This window comes from Schistocerca serialis, chromosome 2 (assembly GCF_023864345.2).
Source record: "Schistocerca serialis cubense isolate TAMUIC-IGC-003099 chromosome 2, iqSchSeri2.2, whole genome shotgun sequence".
NCBI lineage: Eukaryota > Metazoa > Arthropoda > Insecta > Orthoptera > Acrididae > Schistocerca > Schistocerca serialis.
In genome coordinates this window covers 885748941-885764197 of record NC_064639.1, presented here as the reverse complement: position 1 = coordinate 885764197, position 15257 = coordinate 885748941, and the positions used below count along the sequence as shown (strand labels likewise).

Below are 15257 nucleotides of genomic sequence, written 5' to 3'. Positions count from 1 at the left end.
ACACAATAAAAGTAATACTGTAGAACAAAAGCAAACTGGCACCTTTCATTTATTATAATGTTGCTTTACTAAGAACCGATGGAAGATTCAGTTTACATGACTACATTTGTCCCAAACCACCACTGGCATTGACATTCCTGGGCAACTGACCATCGTTAATTTTTCTTTTCTGATGCCATTCTGATGCAGGGGAAACCAAGATGCTCCGACTCAGTTAGTTCACCTCCCATTTTATTTAAATATCACTAACAATTTGAGAAAGATGACATCCCAGAAAATACTTTTTTTACCTAAAATAATTACTAGGAAACAAATATGAGGGTAATCTCAAAAGTATGCTCTTCTATTTTTTTTATAGGTACATAGACTTGTTTATTTCTACAATGGTTTACATCAGTTTACAGCTTGAACATTTAGCTATTTCTTGACATAATCAACATTTCTGTCAATGCATTTTTGTATTCGCTGTGGCAGTTTTTGTATGCCCATGTCATACCAGCACGCCGCCATACTGTTCAGACAGTTATGAACCTCTTCTTTCACCTCGTCGATGGAGCTGAATCGCTTTCTGGCCAAATGTTCTTTTAGCCTAGGGAACAAGTGATAGTGACTGGGCACCAAGTCAGGACTACAGGGTGGGTGGGTGATTATGTTCCACTGCAACTGTTGCAGGAGAGCAATGGTTTGCCGAGCGATGTGTGGGCGAGCGTTGTCATGGAGAATGTGTATGCCCTTGCTCAACATTCCTCTTCTCCAGTTCTGAATTGCCCATTTGAGTTTTTTCAGTCTCACAGTACCTGTAAGCATTAATTGTGGTCCCAGTGGGCATAAAGTCGACCAACAATACCTCTTTCTGATCCCAAAAAACGGTTGTCAAGACTTTACCAGCAGACTGTGTTTGTTTGAATTTCTGCAGGTTTGGCAAAGAAGGATACCGCCACTGGCGTGATTGTTGCTTGGTCTCATGTGTAAAGTGGTATGCCCAGGTTTCGTCACCCATGACAATTGAGTCCAGAAAGTTGTCCTGTTCAGCTCAAGGCAGTGAAGAAATGTACAGGAAGCATCAACTCTTTGCCGCCTATGGTCCTCAGTCAGCATGCGTGGCACCTATCTTGCGCACACCTTCCGGTAATTCAATATTTCCGTTAAAATTCTGGGAGCGGTGCTTCGGGAAACCTCAGGAACCAACGTGCAGAGATCATCCAGGGTGACCCGCCGATCTTCATGCATGCTTTGCTCAACCTTCAGCACTGTCTCCTCAGAAATTGACGGTCTCCTGCTCCTTTGTTCGTCGTGAATTTTGGTCTGACTAACTGCAAACTCTCTACACCATTTACAAACATTTTTGACATCCATGCACGACTCACCATACACTTCCATCAATAGGCGATGGATTTCAATCAGCGCAGTGCCCTTTGCATTCAAAAACCGAATAACTATGCGCAATTTGAACTTGGTGGTAACATCCAACGGGAGCTCCATTCTCAATGGCTGGCAAGCCAAGACTGAGTGCCTCAGCACAGCGTGCGCATGTTTACACACAGCACGTGAAGCACTCTTCATAACAGTGTGACCAATTGCTGGTTGGTTGGTTTGTGGGATGAAAGGGACCAGACTGCTATGGTCATCGGTCCCGTGACCAACTGCCACACAAACAGAGTTCTGTACTTATATAAAAAAAAAAAAAGGAGACCTTACTTTTGGGATTACCCTCATACTTTGTCTCACATCAGCAGTCAAAAATTCTAAGAACTAAATCATAAAGATCTCCCAAAATAATAACTTCACATTAAAGTTTATTGTGTCAAAAATAATGCCAGATGAAAGATATTTTTATGACTGGCAGTAGATGAATTTTACATAAAATGCAGCACACATGATGGCCACAGTTGTTCATAAACAGGAAACTGTGACAGGTGAGAAGCTCAATAGTTCAATAATATATGGGAAAAATAACATTACAAAAATGAACTGCATCAGGGAGAAATTCAACTGATAAATCTGTAAAATTACAGTTGGGGCAGAAAGGCTGGACAGTACTTACCTTCAGGAGGTGAAATTCCAGGTACTGCCAACAAAAATACTTTAAAGTAGAAAACACAATTCCTAGCTTGTGGAACTTGTATTTTTTCTTCTTCTGGGAGTAAAGGAGATATGGTTGGGAAGATTGGAAAGAAGGTGGTAGATCACTGAAACTTCACTATTTGTCACTAAAATTTGGATTTGGAGATTAGGGAAGTTGAGAGAAAATGAAGTAGTAAATTACATGGCTGTAGGCCTGGTGGTTGGTCTCAGCATAACAATGGGTTTACTAGATATGGATTCTACTTTTTTCCATGTAAAGATCTGTCTGTGGTTTACCAGGTTAGAAAGTGACTGTTTCAAATGAAATTGGAACCAAGATTGCCATTTCTCACATACAAGGGTATTGCCAGATAAGAAAGTCACCTGAAGATTGGATTAAAACACACTATGTTTGTACCATCTTTTCACACAGTAAACACGACCTCAAATATGGATCCTGAAATGCTGTATTTGTACAGCAAGAACACACACATGATATTTAATCCTTAAATTCTAAATTTCATTCAGCCTTCTCTCATACTGTGTCAACACCAAGCCCTTCTGTTTTGCAAATACCTGGCAATGGATTTTCCTTACACATAACAGCATACAACTAATTCACTCCATTGGGAAATAAACCACAACCTGGTCATCACCTGAACTATTTAGGTTACCCTTTACTTCTCACAATACACAGTTACAAAATACCAAGCCAATGTGTTAGAAATCTTTTATCCTCCTCCTCTTTCATGTATATGACTTGTTAAAGCTGTGATCTTGGTGTGTACGTATGTTTCTTTGTACTCTAAAGAAAAATGAGCTAGTATGTTCCAGTTTTTCCATCCAGAATTTACCAGAATTGCATTAATATCAGAGGACAAGGGGGTGGGGTGGGGATGGGGTGGGGGGCGAAAGGGGAGGCGGGGGGGGGGGGGGGAGGGAGAGAGAGAGAGAGAGAGAGAGAGAGAGAGAGAGAGAGAGAGAGAGAGATCTCAACAATACAATAGCTGGCAACAGCAGTAACTGATAAGTCATAAGTAACATAGAGGGCAGTTAACAAGTCAGAGATATGGAAAGGATAGAATTAAATTGAAACAGATTCTTTTACTTATTGATAAATGCTGGCAGCATATTTGTAAATTTTCCATGTCTTGACAGTACAGTATACCCATCCTAATACCAAACTGCATTATTATTTCTTACCCATTGCTTCTAAATAAATGGGGAAAGTTATTAGAATACATTTCTGTAAATAGCATTTTTGTGACAATGCAATAACAGTAAATAAAATAAATGGTGGCAGCCCATAAGTGAATTATGGCACAAAATTGCAATATGCGCATGTAATATTTATTGTATCTTATTCCAGAGTAAATATTATGGCCCTTTTTACATAAAATAATAGCCTTATAAATACAATTATTGTACATATTTGGCATTTTCCACATGTGTGGTCAGACTTTAAATACAACAATATGACTAGAATTGAAGTTTGTATGACTCTTTAAAATATTTTAGTTATGATAGACAAATATAGTAAATGTGAAAGAAGCTGAGAAATTGGCATGTTGTAAAAACTTCCCTTTCTTAGTAAAGACAGACTACTGCAGACAACTGCCAGAAACAAAAGTTAACAAACATAGTTTCTAAAACTTACATTTTTCATTGTAGACACATAGAAAAGCAGTACTGAGCGGAAACAAATGGTGGTTGCAGTAAGGCTCTGCAACGAATACTCATTACTGAGCTTCCAGAAATCTAAACTTCTTTTTCCAGCATAAATGGAAGAAGAAACTCTTAGTTCTTTATCTTAAATCTTTCTTAACCATAACACACAACTTTCATTCCTTTCAGGTAAATATTGCTTTTTTTCTTAAAATGTATTCATTACAGAGTCTTAACCATAAACTTGTACTATAGAAAATGTGCCCTTCAGGACAAAAGTAAGATGTAACTTCACACATAATGTTTGTAATGGCACAGACTGTGATGTTTGTACAATTCAGTATGATACGTCTCAACATATTTATAACAGCATTTAAAGTTTCTATACATAATCAAATATCACAGCACATATTTTAGTTAATAATAAAAAATGGTACATAATAACAAGAATAAATAAAATACTTGTTCTTGTAAAAATATAAATCTGATTAAATATTTAATGTTTTGTCAAAGATAAGCCAATGAAATGTAAGAAAAGTAATGGATACTTACAAAGGCCAACACACATTTAAAATTCTCTACTGTCCTTTTTTGAACACAGTGAATCAGCTGTTAAAAAAACAATTTTTTTGCTGTAAAATATCGTATAACATAATTTAATCATAAAAATAAAATCATGAGTGGTTGCTTTCACCCATTTCACTTCTTATTTTTAAAAGCATGCAACAAATCTTTATATATATATATATATATATATATATATATTGTACAACACTTTATACTTGAACTTCAGTAGCACAATCTACTGCAATAGACAAAATGACATTTAATCACGTTACTCTGATATGTTGACAGCACCTCTTGTACTTAGGCCCCCATAGTTAATGAGATACTTAGTACCATTACATTTATAGTAGATTTTAAAGGTGCATAACATTGCAGGTCCCATTTAATATACATAATATGGAATTCAGTAGTGGCTTATATGTATCACTTAACTTCTTGTTGCTGTCTTTACAAATGTACTGAATAAACTGAAAAATAGTAAACAAGAAGATGGGAATGTACAGTTTCTCTAATAAAAACAATATTCTCACTGTAGTAACGAAGAGTACGTACCTGAAATCTTTCCATAAAACAAGAGATAAACACTTCCTTCCATAACTAAAATCATACTTGAAAGTATTTCACCAATAAAACTGGTTATAAAAAATACTTTGTGGATAATGTATAAATTGAGATTATTTAGCTGCTTTTTTCCTGGTGCAGGAGAGTATGAATTTATAAGTGAAATGCCTCTCCAAACTTCCAAATATTTGATTGTGATGTGCATCTGGGCAATAGAAGAAGTGAACCTTTTTTTTTTTTTTTTGTATAGTTAAAATGACTGGTTAAGAGTTTTCAAATAACCGCAGGGCCACATACACCATCTTATTGTCCTTCCAGCTCTAAGTACGATGAGGACACGACTGCCCAGGAAGATGGTTTCTTGTGCATTCAACAACAGGTGCATGTGTGGAGTCCCACATGCCAGGTCCACACAGCTGACAAAGGCCAGCGACCGTACATGGAATTCGCTGCATCTCCCTAAACTGATACAGCAGACCTCTTGCCTGAACAAATAACATAAAAAAACATTTTTATAATGGGATTCAGACAGTATGCAAGTCAAAACTATATGTCTACTCTGATTATATACCCGTGAGCAACAGTATTAGTGATTCCTTGTTAGTAGCATGTGGCACCCACATCCACCACAATGAAGGCAGCAGCAGATTGTGGCTTGGGACATATGAGATAACACGTGAATTGGGAAGCCATCCTGATGCGCAACCCTTCAACTGCTGCCAGAGTAGGGGTCCAAATGTGTTCACTGTGTAGCCTGACAGAGTGAAGGAGTAGTGTGTTGCCTTTCTGAAGGCACAGGACAATGTTATTATCATCACTATCACTACCACTACCACCACCACCATCATCTTTTACAGTTTTCCAGTCATTGGCCAGGTCTGTCTGGAACACAAGCCCCTTCATGGTCATCTGTCTTCCCAGCATCCCTCAGTCTCCACCTCAATGAAGCCTTCTCTATCTTTCGTACGCAGTCCTTCACTCCTTCCAGCAATCTGTCTCTTGGTCTTCCTCCCAGTCTTTTTCCCTTCCCTTTCATCTCGTGTCTCTTTCTGCATATCCTCTTTGCCCCCAATTTGCTTAACACGTCTATACCATCTAAATGTAGAAACAGAAGTACAACTTCAGACAGCCAGGATATCTATTGTCCAGCATTTATTGTGATAACCTGCCTCAGCAAACTATGTTGCTCTTATTAGATCTCCTCTTCTATGATATGGTATGACATGATATAATATTCATTTGATCAAGATTCAGTGGAATGTACTGCCAATGATATGATAAGGGTAATGTAGTTTGCTGAAAATGGTCATCACAATAAATGCTGTACAATAGCGATCATGGCTGTTTGAAGTTGTACTTCTGCCTCTACATTAATCTAGATTGCCTCGTAACTTGGAAATTCAGGCATATATGCTATACCATCTAAGACTTGAGTCCTCTATCCTATCCTGTAATGTTCCGTCCTCCTCTAATTCCCTGTTCATCTCATTCCTCAATCTCTCCATCTTTGTCACTCCAGTACTATTTCTTGAGAATTTCATCTCACTAGTTTATATTTGGGTTGGCTTCCCTCTTTTTCTTTCTTTACCCAGATCTTCTAGGCATACATCAGGAGTGGGACATAGTATGGCAAATACATATCCTTGTTACTGTTTTGAGGGACATCCTACTTCCATATCAGGCTTTTAACACTCTTCCTGAATTCTTTTGCTTGTATCCCATGGCCATTTACTTCTCTGTCATTTCTTCCATTCTCCTGTATTAAGCTTCTCAGGTACTTTTCAAACTCCCCACATTCCTCAGTTGTTTCCCATCGACTGTTATTTCATTTGTGACTTTTTCCTTCTCCTTAGATGTGATCATCATTTCACACTTATGCTAAGTTTCATCCCATACTGCTGGACTATTTGTTGTCGTACGTCCAACTGTTCTTGTACTTCCTCCTCCTTGTTTTCCCAAATCATTACATCACATCTACAAACACCATTGCTTTCATCTTTCCTTTACCAATTATTTGTGACACTCTGGTCATTAACTCATCCATCACCATGATGATCTCTCTCCTGTCACTTTGATGCAGCTCACACTCCCTTAGTAAATTTCTTCTATCCTCCATACAGCTTTCTTTCTTACTCGTCTGCTTTCCACGGACTTCTGTACTTTGTTTCTCATTCTACATACACTATCAAACGCTTTTTCTATGCCCAGGAAGGCCATTTGTAAATCTATTCCATATTCAAAGTGGTGTTCCTGTAGCTGCCTTACCATGAAAATTAGATCTATTGAGGACCCTCCTGCTCTGAAACAGCATTGATATTCTGTCATCCTTGTCTCTATTTTGTGTTTCCAAAATTTTCTCAAAGGTCTTCACACAAAGGGTCATAAATGTGATTCCTCAATAGTTTTCAAACTCTTTTTCTATTACTTTCCTTGAAGACTGGGATAATTATTTCCTTCTTCCAGTCTTCTGAGGTCTGGTCCCCCCCCCCCCCCCCCCCCCCCCCATTCATCACTCAATAGAACAACTGTGTCACCACTTCTCCAGCTGCTCTCAGCATCTCTATAGTCACCTCATTCAAATCTGGCTGGCACCTTCTTTCCTCTCATCTTTCTTAAAGCATCTTTGACTTTCCTCCATGTTAAGCCCTTTTCTCTTTGCAGTTCCTTTTCTTCCTCCCCCTCTTCCAAATATCTATGGGTTTGAGAGTTCTTGAGAATACTCCCTCCATCTAATCTTGAATACTTCCTTGTTTTCTATCTCTTGGCTACTTTAATTCCCCATTTGAACAACATGTCATTTGACTCTGCCTCTCACTTTTAACCATCCCCTACAGAACCTTTTTTAACCTTTCCCTCTCCTGCGCCATTCTAGTCCCACTCGTTGTTCCACATTCTTCTTTCCTCTGTCACTACTATTTTAGCTTCTTTCTTTCTTGTCTGGTACTTTTTTCATGTCTCTACTGTGCCGTTCTGGAACCATACCCAAAAGGCTCCACTCTTCTTCTGCAGCATATCTTTCATTTCTTCATTCCACCATGGTGTTTACTTCCATCTCTCTTTGTTACTTGGCCTCCCACATACTAAACTCACTGCACTTACAATGTTGGCCCATGTAATTTATGAAATACCGTTACCCTGCCACACATATGTAATCATCAGACCAAGCGGCTTTCATCATATTTAGAGCAGCCAATGGCAGTCTTCTTGTGCCTATGCTAATCTCTGTGATGTACGGTGAGCAATGGGACATGCGTGGGTCAGTGGTTTATGTTCCCCACAATCCAAAGGTGATTCTGGCTGGTGTGGCTTCTTACTAGTTGTCATTGTCCAGCATTGCATTGGCAAGCTATTAGCTGGATAGTGGCACATCTATTAATCTGTCACAGCCTTTGGAGACTTCTATCATTAACAGATATTTGCCTACAGCAGATGAGTCTGGCAATTGAAATTCTCCCTGAATTTAGGTAAACATGATACATCCTTGAAATGGTAGTGCACCAAATGTCCATGACTTGCACAGTCTCTGAGATGAAATGTCTGATGCCTCAAACATCTACAATCTGGCTGTGATCAAACATATTATTGTCGTATGCCTTGCTCATCCTGTAATTGACAATCATGCCGCCAGTCAGTACTAGGACTGACAGCACTCAAGTAACATGAAATACTAAACTTTTCCATGTCATGCTGGCAGGAGTGATCTCTCTCTATGACATATCTAATTCAACTGCTCAAGAGTGTATAATGTACTAATGATACAACAACGTAATACTTACATCCAAAAAACAAAACAGACAAGTAATTAAGTGCCACAGCTGCTGTTCTGAAGAATGCTTTCTCATTACAATTACTCAAATTTTTTTAATGCCAACAGGTGACATGTTCTACATGCCATTACAAATTAATCTGAAATATAGATGGAAAAGTGTTTTATACAACTCTGTGATGGCATGTTGGACATGTTACCTGACAATGTTGTCTATTCTATATCCTCTGTAATTTTGCTAGCACAGCACACACAAAATTTGTATAACATATTTTATGGACTTTCCATTCATCTCCAGCCAATTCATTCTTGGCGCAACACACACACACACACACACACACACACACACACACACACACACACACACACACATGCACACGCACACGTGCGCATGTAAAAGAATACAGAGGATTTACTAGCTTTTGATCTACTATTCTTTTTTCTAGTAAGCACACACTCTCCCTCACACAATACTAAGGACATATAAATGCATCCACCCACGGCTGTGGTGACATCAGATTTTTCTATTTTTTTTATTGTTATGACTTTGGAATTTCCATTGCCCCAATATAGTATTTATCTTGCCAACAACTCGGGAAAGCACCCAGAAGCACTCCATAAACACACCAAGAAAACCTAAGAGATTGCATTTACATTTCTGCTTAGTAACTGCAGCAAAGAAACAAATTTCAGATTAGTAGAGCAGTCCAAATCAAACATTTATCTCTGTGATTGACAATATTGAGTATAAATGGACATAATTCAAGTGTGTTGTATAGTATGCTTTTGACAGGTGTGTGCCGAGCAAAACTGTGAAGGATGGGAAAGACCTGTTGGCATTCAAAAGCAACGTACGAAAGTTTTGCTCTGAAGGTGCAGAGAGCTCAAATTTAGACATAGCCGAAGCCTTGTTGTAAAACAAAAACTAACTGAAACCAAAATGATCATAAGAAAAACTATGCACGAAACATTCAACAAAGTCAAATGTAAAATTCTATTTACCAATCTGACGAAAAAAGCTAAGAAATTTCGGTCAAAGGACACATTAAAACAGATCAAAGCCAACTGTGCAGTCACGCAATCAACATCATAACACCAAGTGGAGGATGACAGAAAAAAGGCTGTAATAATAAATTTCATTTTCCAAAATGGTTTCACTGAGGAATGTCATGCTCTGTTTTAGCTGTCCAATCGTCAAACTTGGGTCAAAATTACAAATATGAACATATGTAATGATGGGACAGAAAATCAACTACAATATTGTTCAACAAAGGAATGACCACAGGATCTGATGGGATTCCTCTTTGATACTACATAGAATATGTGAAAGAACTTGCTCATCTTCTAACAGCAATGTGTCATCAATCACTGGAGAAACAGAACATTCCAGGTGACTGGAAAAATGTGTACGTGATTTCTATTTTAATAAGTGACACTGAACAAAAGCACATGACTGTTGGTGTACATTCTCGATTTCCTTCTCTTGTAGAATTCTGGAACTTTTTTTATGCTTGTGTGTTGTGACATTTCTGGAGACTGAATATCTCCTATGTAGGAACCAACATGAAGTCTGCAAACAACTACCTTGTGAATCCCAGCTCATTCTGTTCATTCACAAGATACAGAAAGCAGTAGATACGAGCACCCATGTAGATATGTTCCTTGACTTACAGAAGGCATTCGGCACAGTAATGTGTTATCATCTGATGAATAAAATATGTACGTACGGAAGCCAGCTTCGTTATTGGATTTAAATAAAAAAATAGCTTGCCATTTTTAATGGAGAGAAACCTTCAAAAGTGAAAGTAGTTTTGGGCATAACATCAAGGGAATGTTATAGGACAATTTCAGTTTACAACATATATAAGTGACTTCATGGATAGCGTCGGAAGCTACACAAGCCTGTTAATGGAAGATGATTTATATAGAGAAAGTTGTGATTGTAGAAAATTGTAAGTGCAGGAACAGCAGCAAAGAACTGAGGCTTGGTGCAAGGATTTGCAATTTATGCTCAACATAAACAAATGTGGCATACTGCACATAAACATAAAGAAAGACTCATTACTGTCTGATTATATTATGGCCAAATCATCACAGGAAACCATTACATCCATTAAATATCTAGGACTATGTAGATGGAGTGATTTAAAGTGGAACTACCATATAGAATTACTCATAGGAAACTGGCAGATGCCAGACTGAGATTCACTGGAAGAATCCTCAGATAGCTTTAACAAAGGGAAATAAGGACAGTTTTTTCAGTTTGACTGATGAAGTCATCCATTTTTAAGATACACTAATTTTAGCTACAGTTATCTGATGATGATTACTCAAAATGCATTATAACTAAAGCATTTAGCCATCAAAACATTTCCAAGGAATTACTATGCAGAAATGTCATTTTTTCCCTTTGGTGATGTACGTGTGGGCATCACTGTTCTTCTCAAATTGTGATGGACTACTTTCATTAGCAAATATACGTATTGCAAAAGTGCTGTTAAAATGCCTAGCTCCTTGAGGAGGTACTTACATGACGTCCATGGATGAACACCACATATTATTCTTGCTGCTTGCTTTTTGCAGTCAATACTTTCCTTCTAAATGATAAGTTGCCCCACAAACTTATTCCATAAGACATTATTGGGCAGAAATATGCAAAATACGAGGCCTGTTCAGAAAGTAAGCTCCGATTGATTGCCAAATTGAAACCACAGTGAACATCAGAAATGTTTTACTTCTAACAATTAGCTACACCTTTCAGCTACTTCTCTACGTAGTCGCCGTTCTGACTTAGACTTTTGTCATAGCGTTGTACCAACTTTTCAATAGCCTCATCATAGAAGGCAGCCGCCAGTGCTTTCCGCCAATTCTCCACGCTGGCCTACACCTCGTTGTCTGTGTCAAAATGTTGTCTTCAAAGACAGCGGTTCATGTGACCAGAGATGAAACTCAGGGGGAGACAATTGCGGACTGTATTGTGGGTAATCTTAACATTTCCATTTGAAAACGATGCAGGAGCATCTTCACTGCCCCTGCAGAATGCGGCTGAGAATTGTCTTGAAGAAGAAACAGCACGACAGTTATGTAATGTTAGCTGCATAGCTTCAGGCGAAATTTCTCACCAGGCCCTCGTACTTGGCGGCAGACATTATTTTCTAGACATCTTTACGCACTCACTGCGAGCTCAGAAATGAGAAGAGCGACGTGATGCTAACTGGGGTTATACTAGAGACACTACCCAACACATCTGCGCAAAGCTTTATCGGATTTTCATAGTCGTTTCCATTTCGCGACCGATCGGAGCTTACTTTCTGAACGCCCCTCGTATGTGAGGTGGTTTATTTGCTTGTTCCCAAGATAAGCAATCACACAAAGAGCAAAAGTAACTGAACTTAATTGTTTGAGAAGCTCAAAAATACCCTTCTTCTAGTTTTCATCAATATGTACACCCAAAATTTGGTGCATTTCACCCTACTTCCTGACTCCTGCCTATGTGCTTCATCAACTGCTGGTATCACTGTTTGTTGTACAGAGAATTTATTTCCCAAGAACTACTTTACAATTTTTCGGAAAATATGATTTACGATCTCTTCTGTTGGTTTCTCTCTAATGGGATTTATTATAATACCAGTATTGTCAGCAAAAAATACTAATTCCATTTGTTGAATGTTAAGTGGAAGGTCATTCTCATATATAAGGAACAGCAATGGGCCCAAAATTGAACCCTGTAGGCCTTCTCCCTTAGAGATTTCTCTCTAGTTACTAAAATTTTCTGCTCTTTCAACATTATTTGAATTACTCAGCACAACCTTTCTGCATGATGATGATTCAAACAGTTGTGTGTGAAGCCATCAATTCCATTAAATTTGAGTTTTTCTGGGAGAGTATCATGATCTACAAAACTGTACATCTTGGAAAGATCACAGGAAATACTAATATTCTAATATTTAAGACTTGTACTATTTGATGAGCGAATGTATAAATCTTTCAGAAATACAAACTGGGATAGGTTATGAAAATTATTTCTATTTAAGTGTGAGACTCTTGAGTATGTTTTTCGAATATTTCTGAAAAAGATGTCAGTAAGGAAACTGGATGATAATTGTTTAAGTCTGTCTGAGGTTTAACAACTGCATATTTTAATCTGCCTGGAAAAGTTCCCCGTGCCAGGGATGTATTCCACATATCAAAAAGGACATTGCTTATTAAGTTGGAATTAACTTTTCAGACTTCTGTATGAAATTCCACCAACACCACATGGGTCTTTGTTTTTTTAGTACTTTTAGAATTCTGTTAAGTTTAGTGAAGGTTGTTCGTGCTACTTCAAGTTACTTAAAGTTCTGTGGAGTGACATTTTTAATATAGTCTCTTGCTTCAACTGAAGCATTTAATCCTATTTCAAGAAGCGCAGTGCACCCACAAAAGGGAGAGTAGCTTACAAAAGACCCTTTTGACCAAGACTTGGGCACTGCTCCTTAGTCTGCATTATTTATGACATCAGACTGATAAAGGAAATACAAAAGATGCAGAGAAGAACAGTAAGTTTCATCACGGCATCATTCACTACGTGTGAAAGCACCATAGCAATGCTCGACCAACTCTACAGACACTACAAGAGAGATGATGTGCAACATTACGTGATTTACTGTGAAAATTCTGAGTGTGCCTTCCTAAAAGGATCAATTAACTTGGTGCTTCCTGCTGCACATATTTCATAAAAAGATCAGGAAGGTAAAAGTAGAAAGATATGACTTCCTATGGAGACTTACCAAATGTCATCTTTTGTTCACACCCTTCAAAACTGGAACAAGGAAAGGGGGAGGGGGGGGGGATGGGAGAGAAGTGACAGTTGTCTACAAGGCACCCTCTATCAGTCACTCTAAAGTAGCTTGTGGAATATAGATGTAAATGTAGAAATTGAAAAGACTGAAAACACTATGAGCAATATTGTTTTCAAGAAAATAATTAAAGAGAAAACTTTAATCTAAATGTTACCTATCTTTTCAAAGATACTATCAGTATTGGAGAAAAGAGGCAGTGTCTATATTATAAAAAAGCAATATCATAGGAGCCCTGAGGTCAATGAGTACTGTTGCTTTGCTTGCCTTTTTTACTCTGTTGGCATTTGAAGTGGCATCACAGAGAGGATAACCAAAAGAATCTCTCTCTGAAAAGCTGAAATGTTATGACATAACCGAAATTCACCAAGCATGGATGGATGGAGCGAAGATTAAGGTTTAATATCTGGTTGACAGAATGGTAGCAGGTACTTAGCAACTGTTCAGCTGGACCATCTCAACATTTTTCTGAAGGGGTTTTAGAAAATCTGTGGAAAACTATAACTAAATGGCTAGAGGGGATTTGAACCCCTCTCTCCTGGAAGCAAATTCAGTGGTTTGTCCTCCAAGTGCAGCTGAAGCCTAACCTGCAGGATAGAAGCAGGCTGCACTGACAGACTGCACAACAGGGGTAAAACTAAACTCAGAAGAGGGGAACATAGAATCTGAAGTTCAGGAGGTATGGTACCAGGTCTTCACTTGTTCTTCAATCAGCTTCTGAACACCTTGCAAGACTGTTCAAAAACTGTTTATTTTGCTGTTTAATAATTTATGTGAGTGCTGAGTGAAATACACTTCATAGTTGATAGCTGAGTGTATGTATAACTGGTTTACAGCAAAGAGTTTAAGTCTGAACACCAGAACCATTCATAATACACGTTGTAAGAAACAAAAGTGACCTACACGTTATAGAAATAGATATTAATGGAAAAGACTAAATAAAACATATATACAATTATTTGGTGACTAGATAAATAACAAGTAAAAACTAGTCACACTCCATGTTTAAGATAATTAAAATATTTCAGTCTGACACATTCTGTGCTTCAGAATCTCTCTTTTGCTGGACTGCAGACCTATATACTCCCCAGTGGTACACCATCTGATCAAAAATATATGGATACCTATTAGTGCACCTTAATATGGGATGCGTCCAGCCTTCACCTTTATGATGGCTTGGATTGTGCTGGGGACACTTTAAGTGAGGTTCCTGAATGTCTGTGGAGGAATGGCAGCCCACTGCTCTTCAAGAGCCAAAACCAGAGAAGGTAATGATGTTGAATGCAGGGGTCTAAAATGAAGGCAATGTTGTCACTTGGCATAAAGCTGTTCCATTGGGTTCGGGTCAGGTCTATGGGCAGGCTAGTCCATTTCAGGAACGTTATTGTCCACAAACCATTGCCTTGCAGATGGTGCTTTATGGTAGGATACATTCGCATGCCGATAACAATCAATCATCACCTCTGAATGGTTCCTCTACTGTACACAGTACACAATGCTGTAAATAAGTTAATATTCTCATTTAGTGTTTTCTTAAGTCCAATAAGAAGACCATATCACAACCGTGAAGAAGAACCCTGTACCATAACACCAACTCCTCTGTACTTCACTGCTGGCACTGCATGCAGGTATGGTGGCAGGCATTTGCAAACCCAAACCATTCCATCAAACTGCCACAGAGTATGGTGTGGTTCATTGCCCCAAATCACTTGGGGCACCACTCTTTACACCACCTCTTGCGTTGCGTAGCACTGCGTACAGAAATGTGTGGCTTCTGAGGACCTGCTCGACTGTTG

The 15257-nt window shown here is 38.4% G+C and overlaps 1 protein-coding gene across 1 annotated transcript in view; it reads right to left on the bottom strand.

Moving 5' to 3' along the window:
- Window positions 1-3392: 3392 nt before the first annotated feature.
- The window catches only part of LOC126458219 (TBC1 domain family member 16), a 104433-nt gene continuing 92568 nt past the window's right edge, over window positions 3393-15257 (bottom strand). The window contains exon 12 of the mRNA XM_050095115.1: window positions 3393-5342. Coding sequence (XP_049951072.1) covers window positions 5178-5342 — 165 coding nt within the window. The 3' untranslated portion in view covers window positions 3393-5177. The remainder of the gene's footprint in view (window positions 5343-15257) is intronic.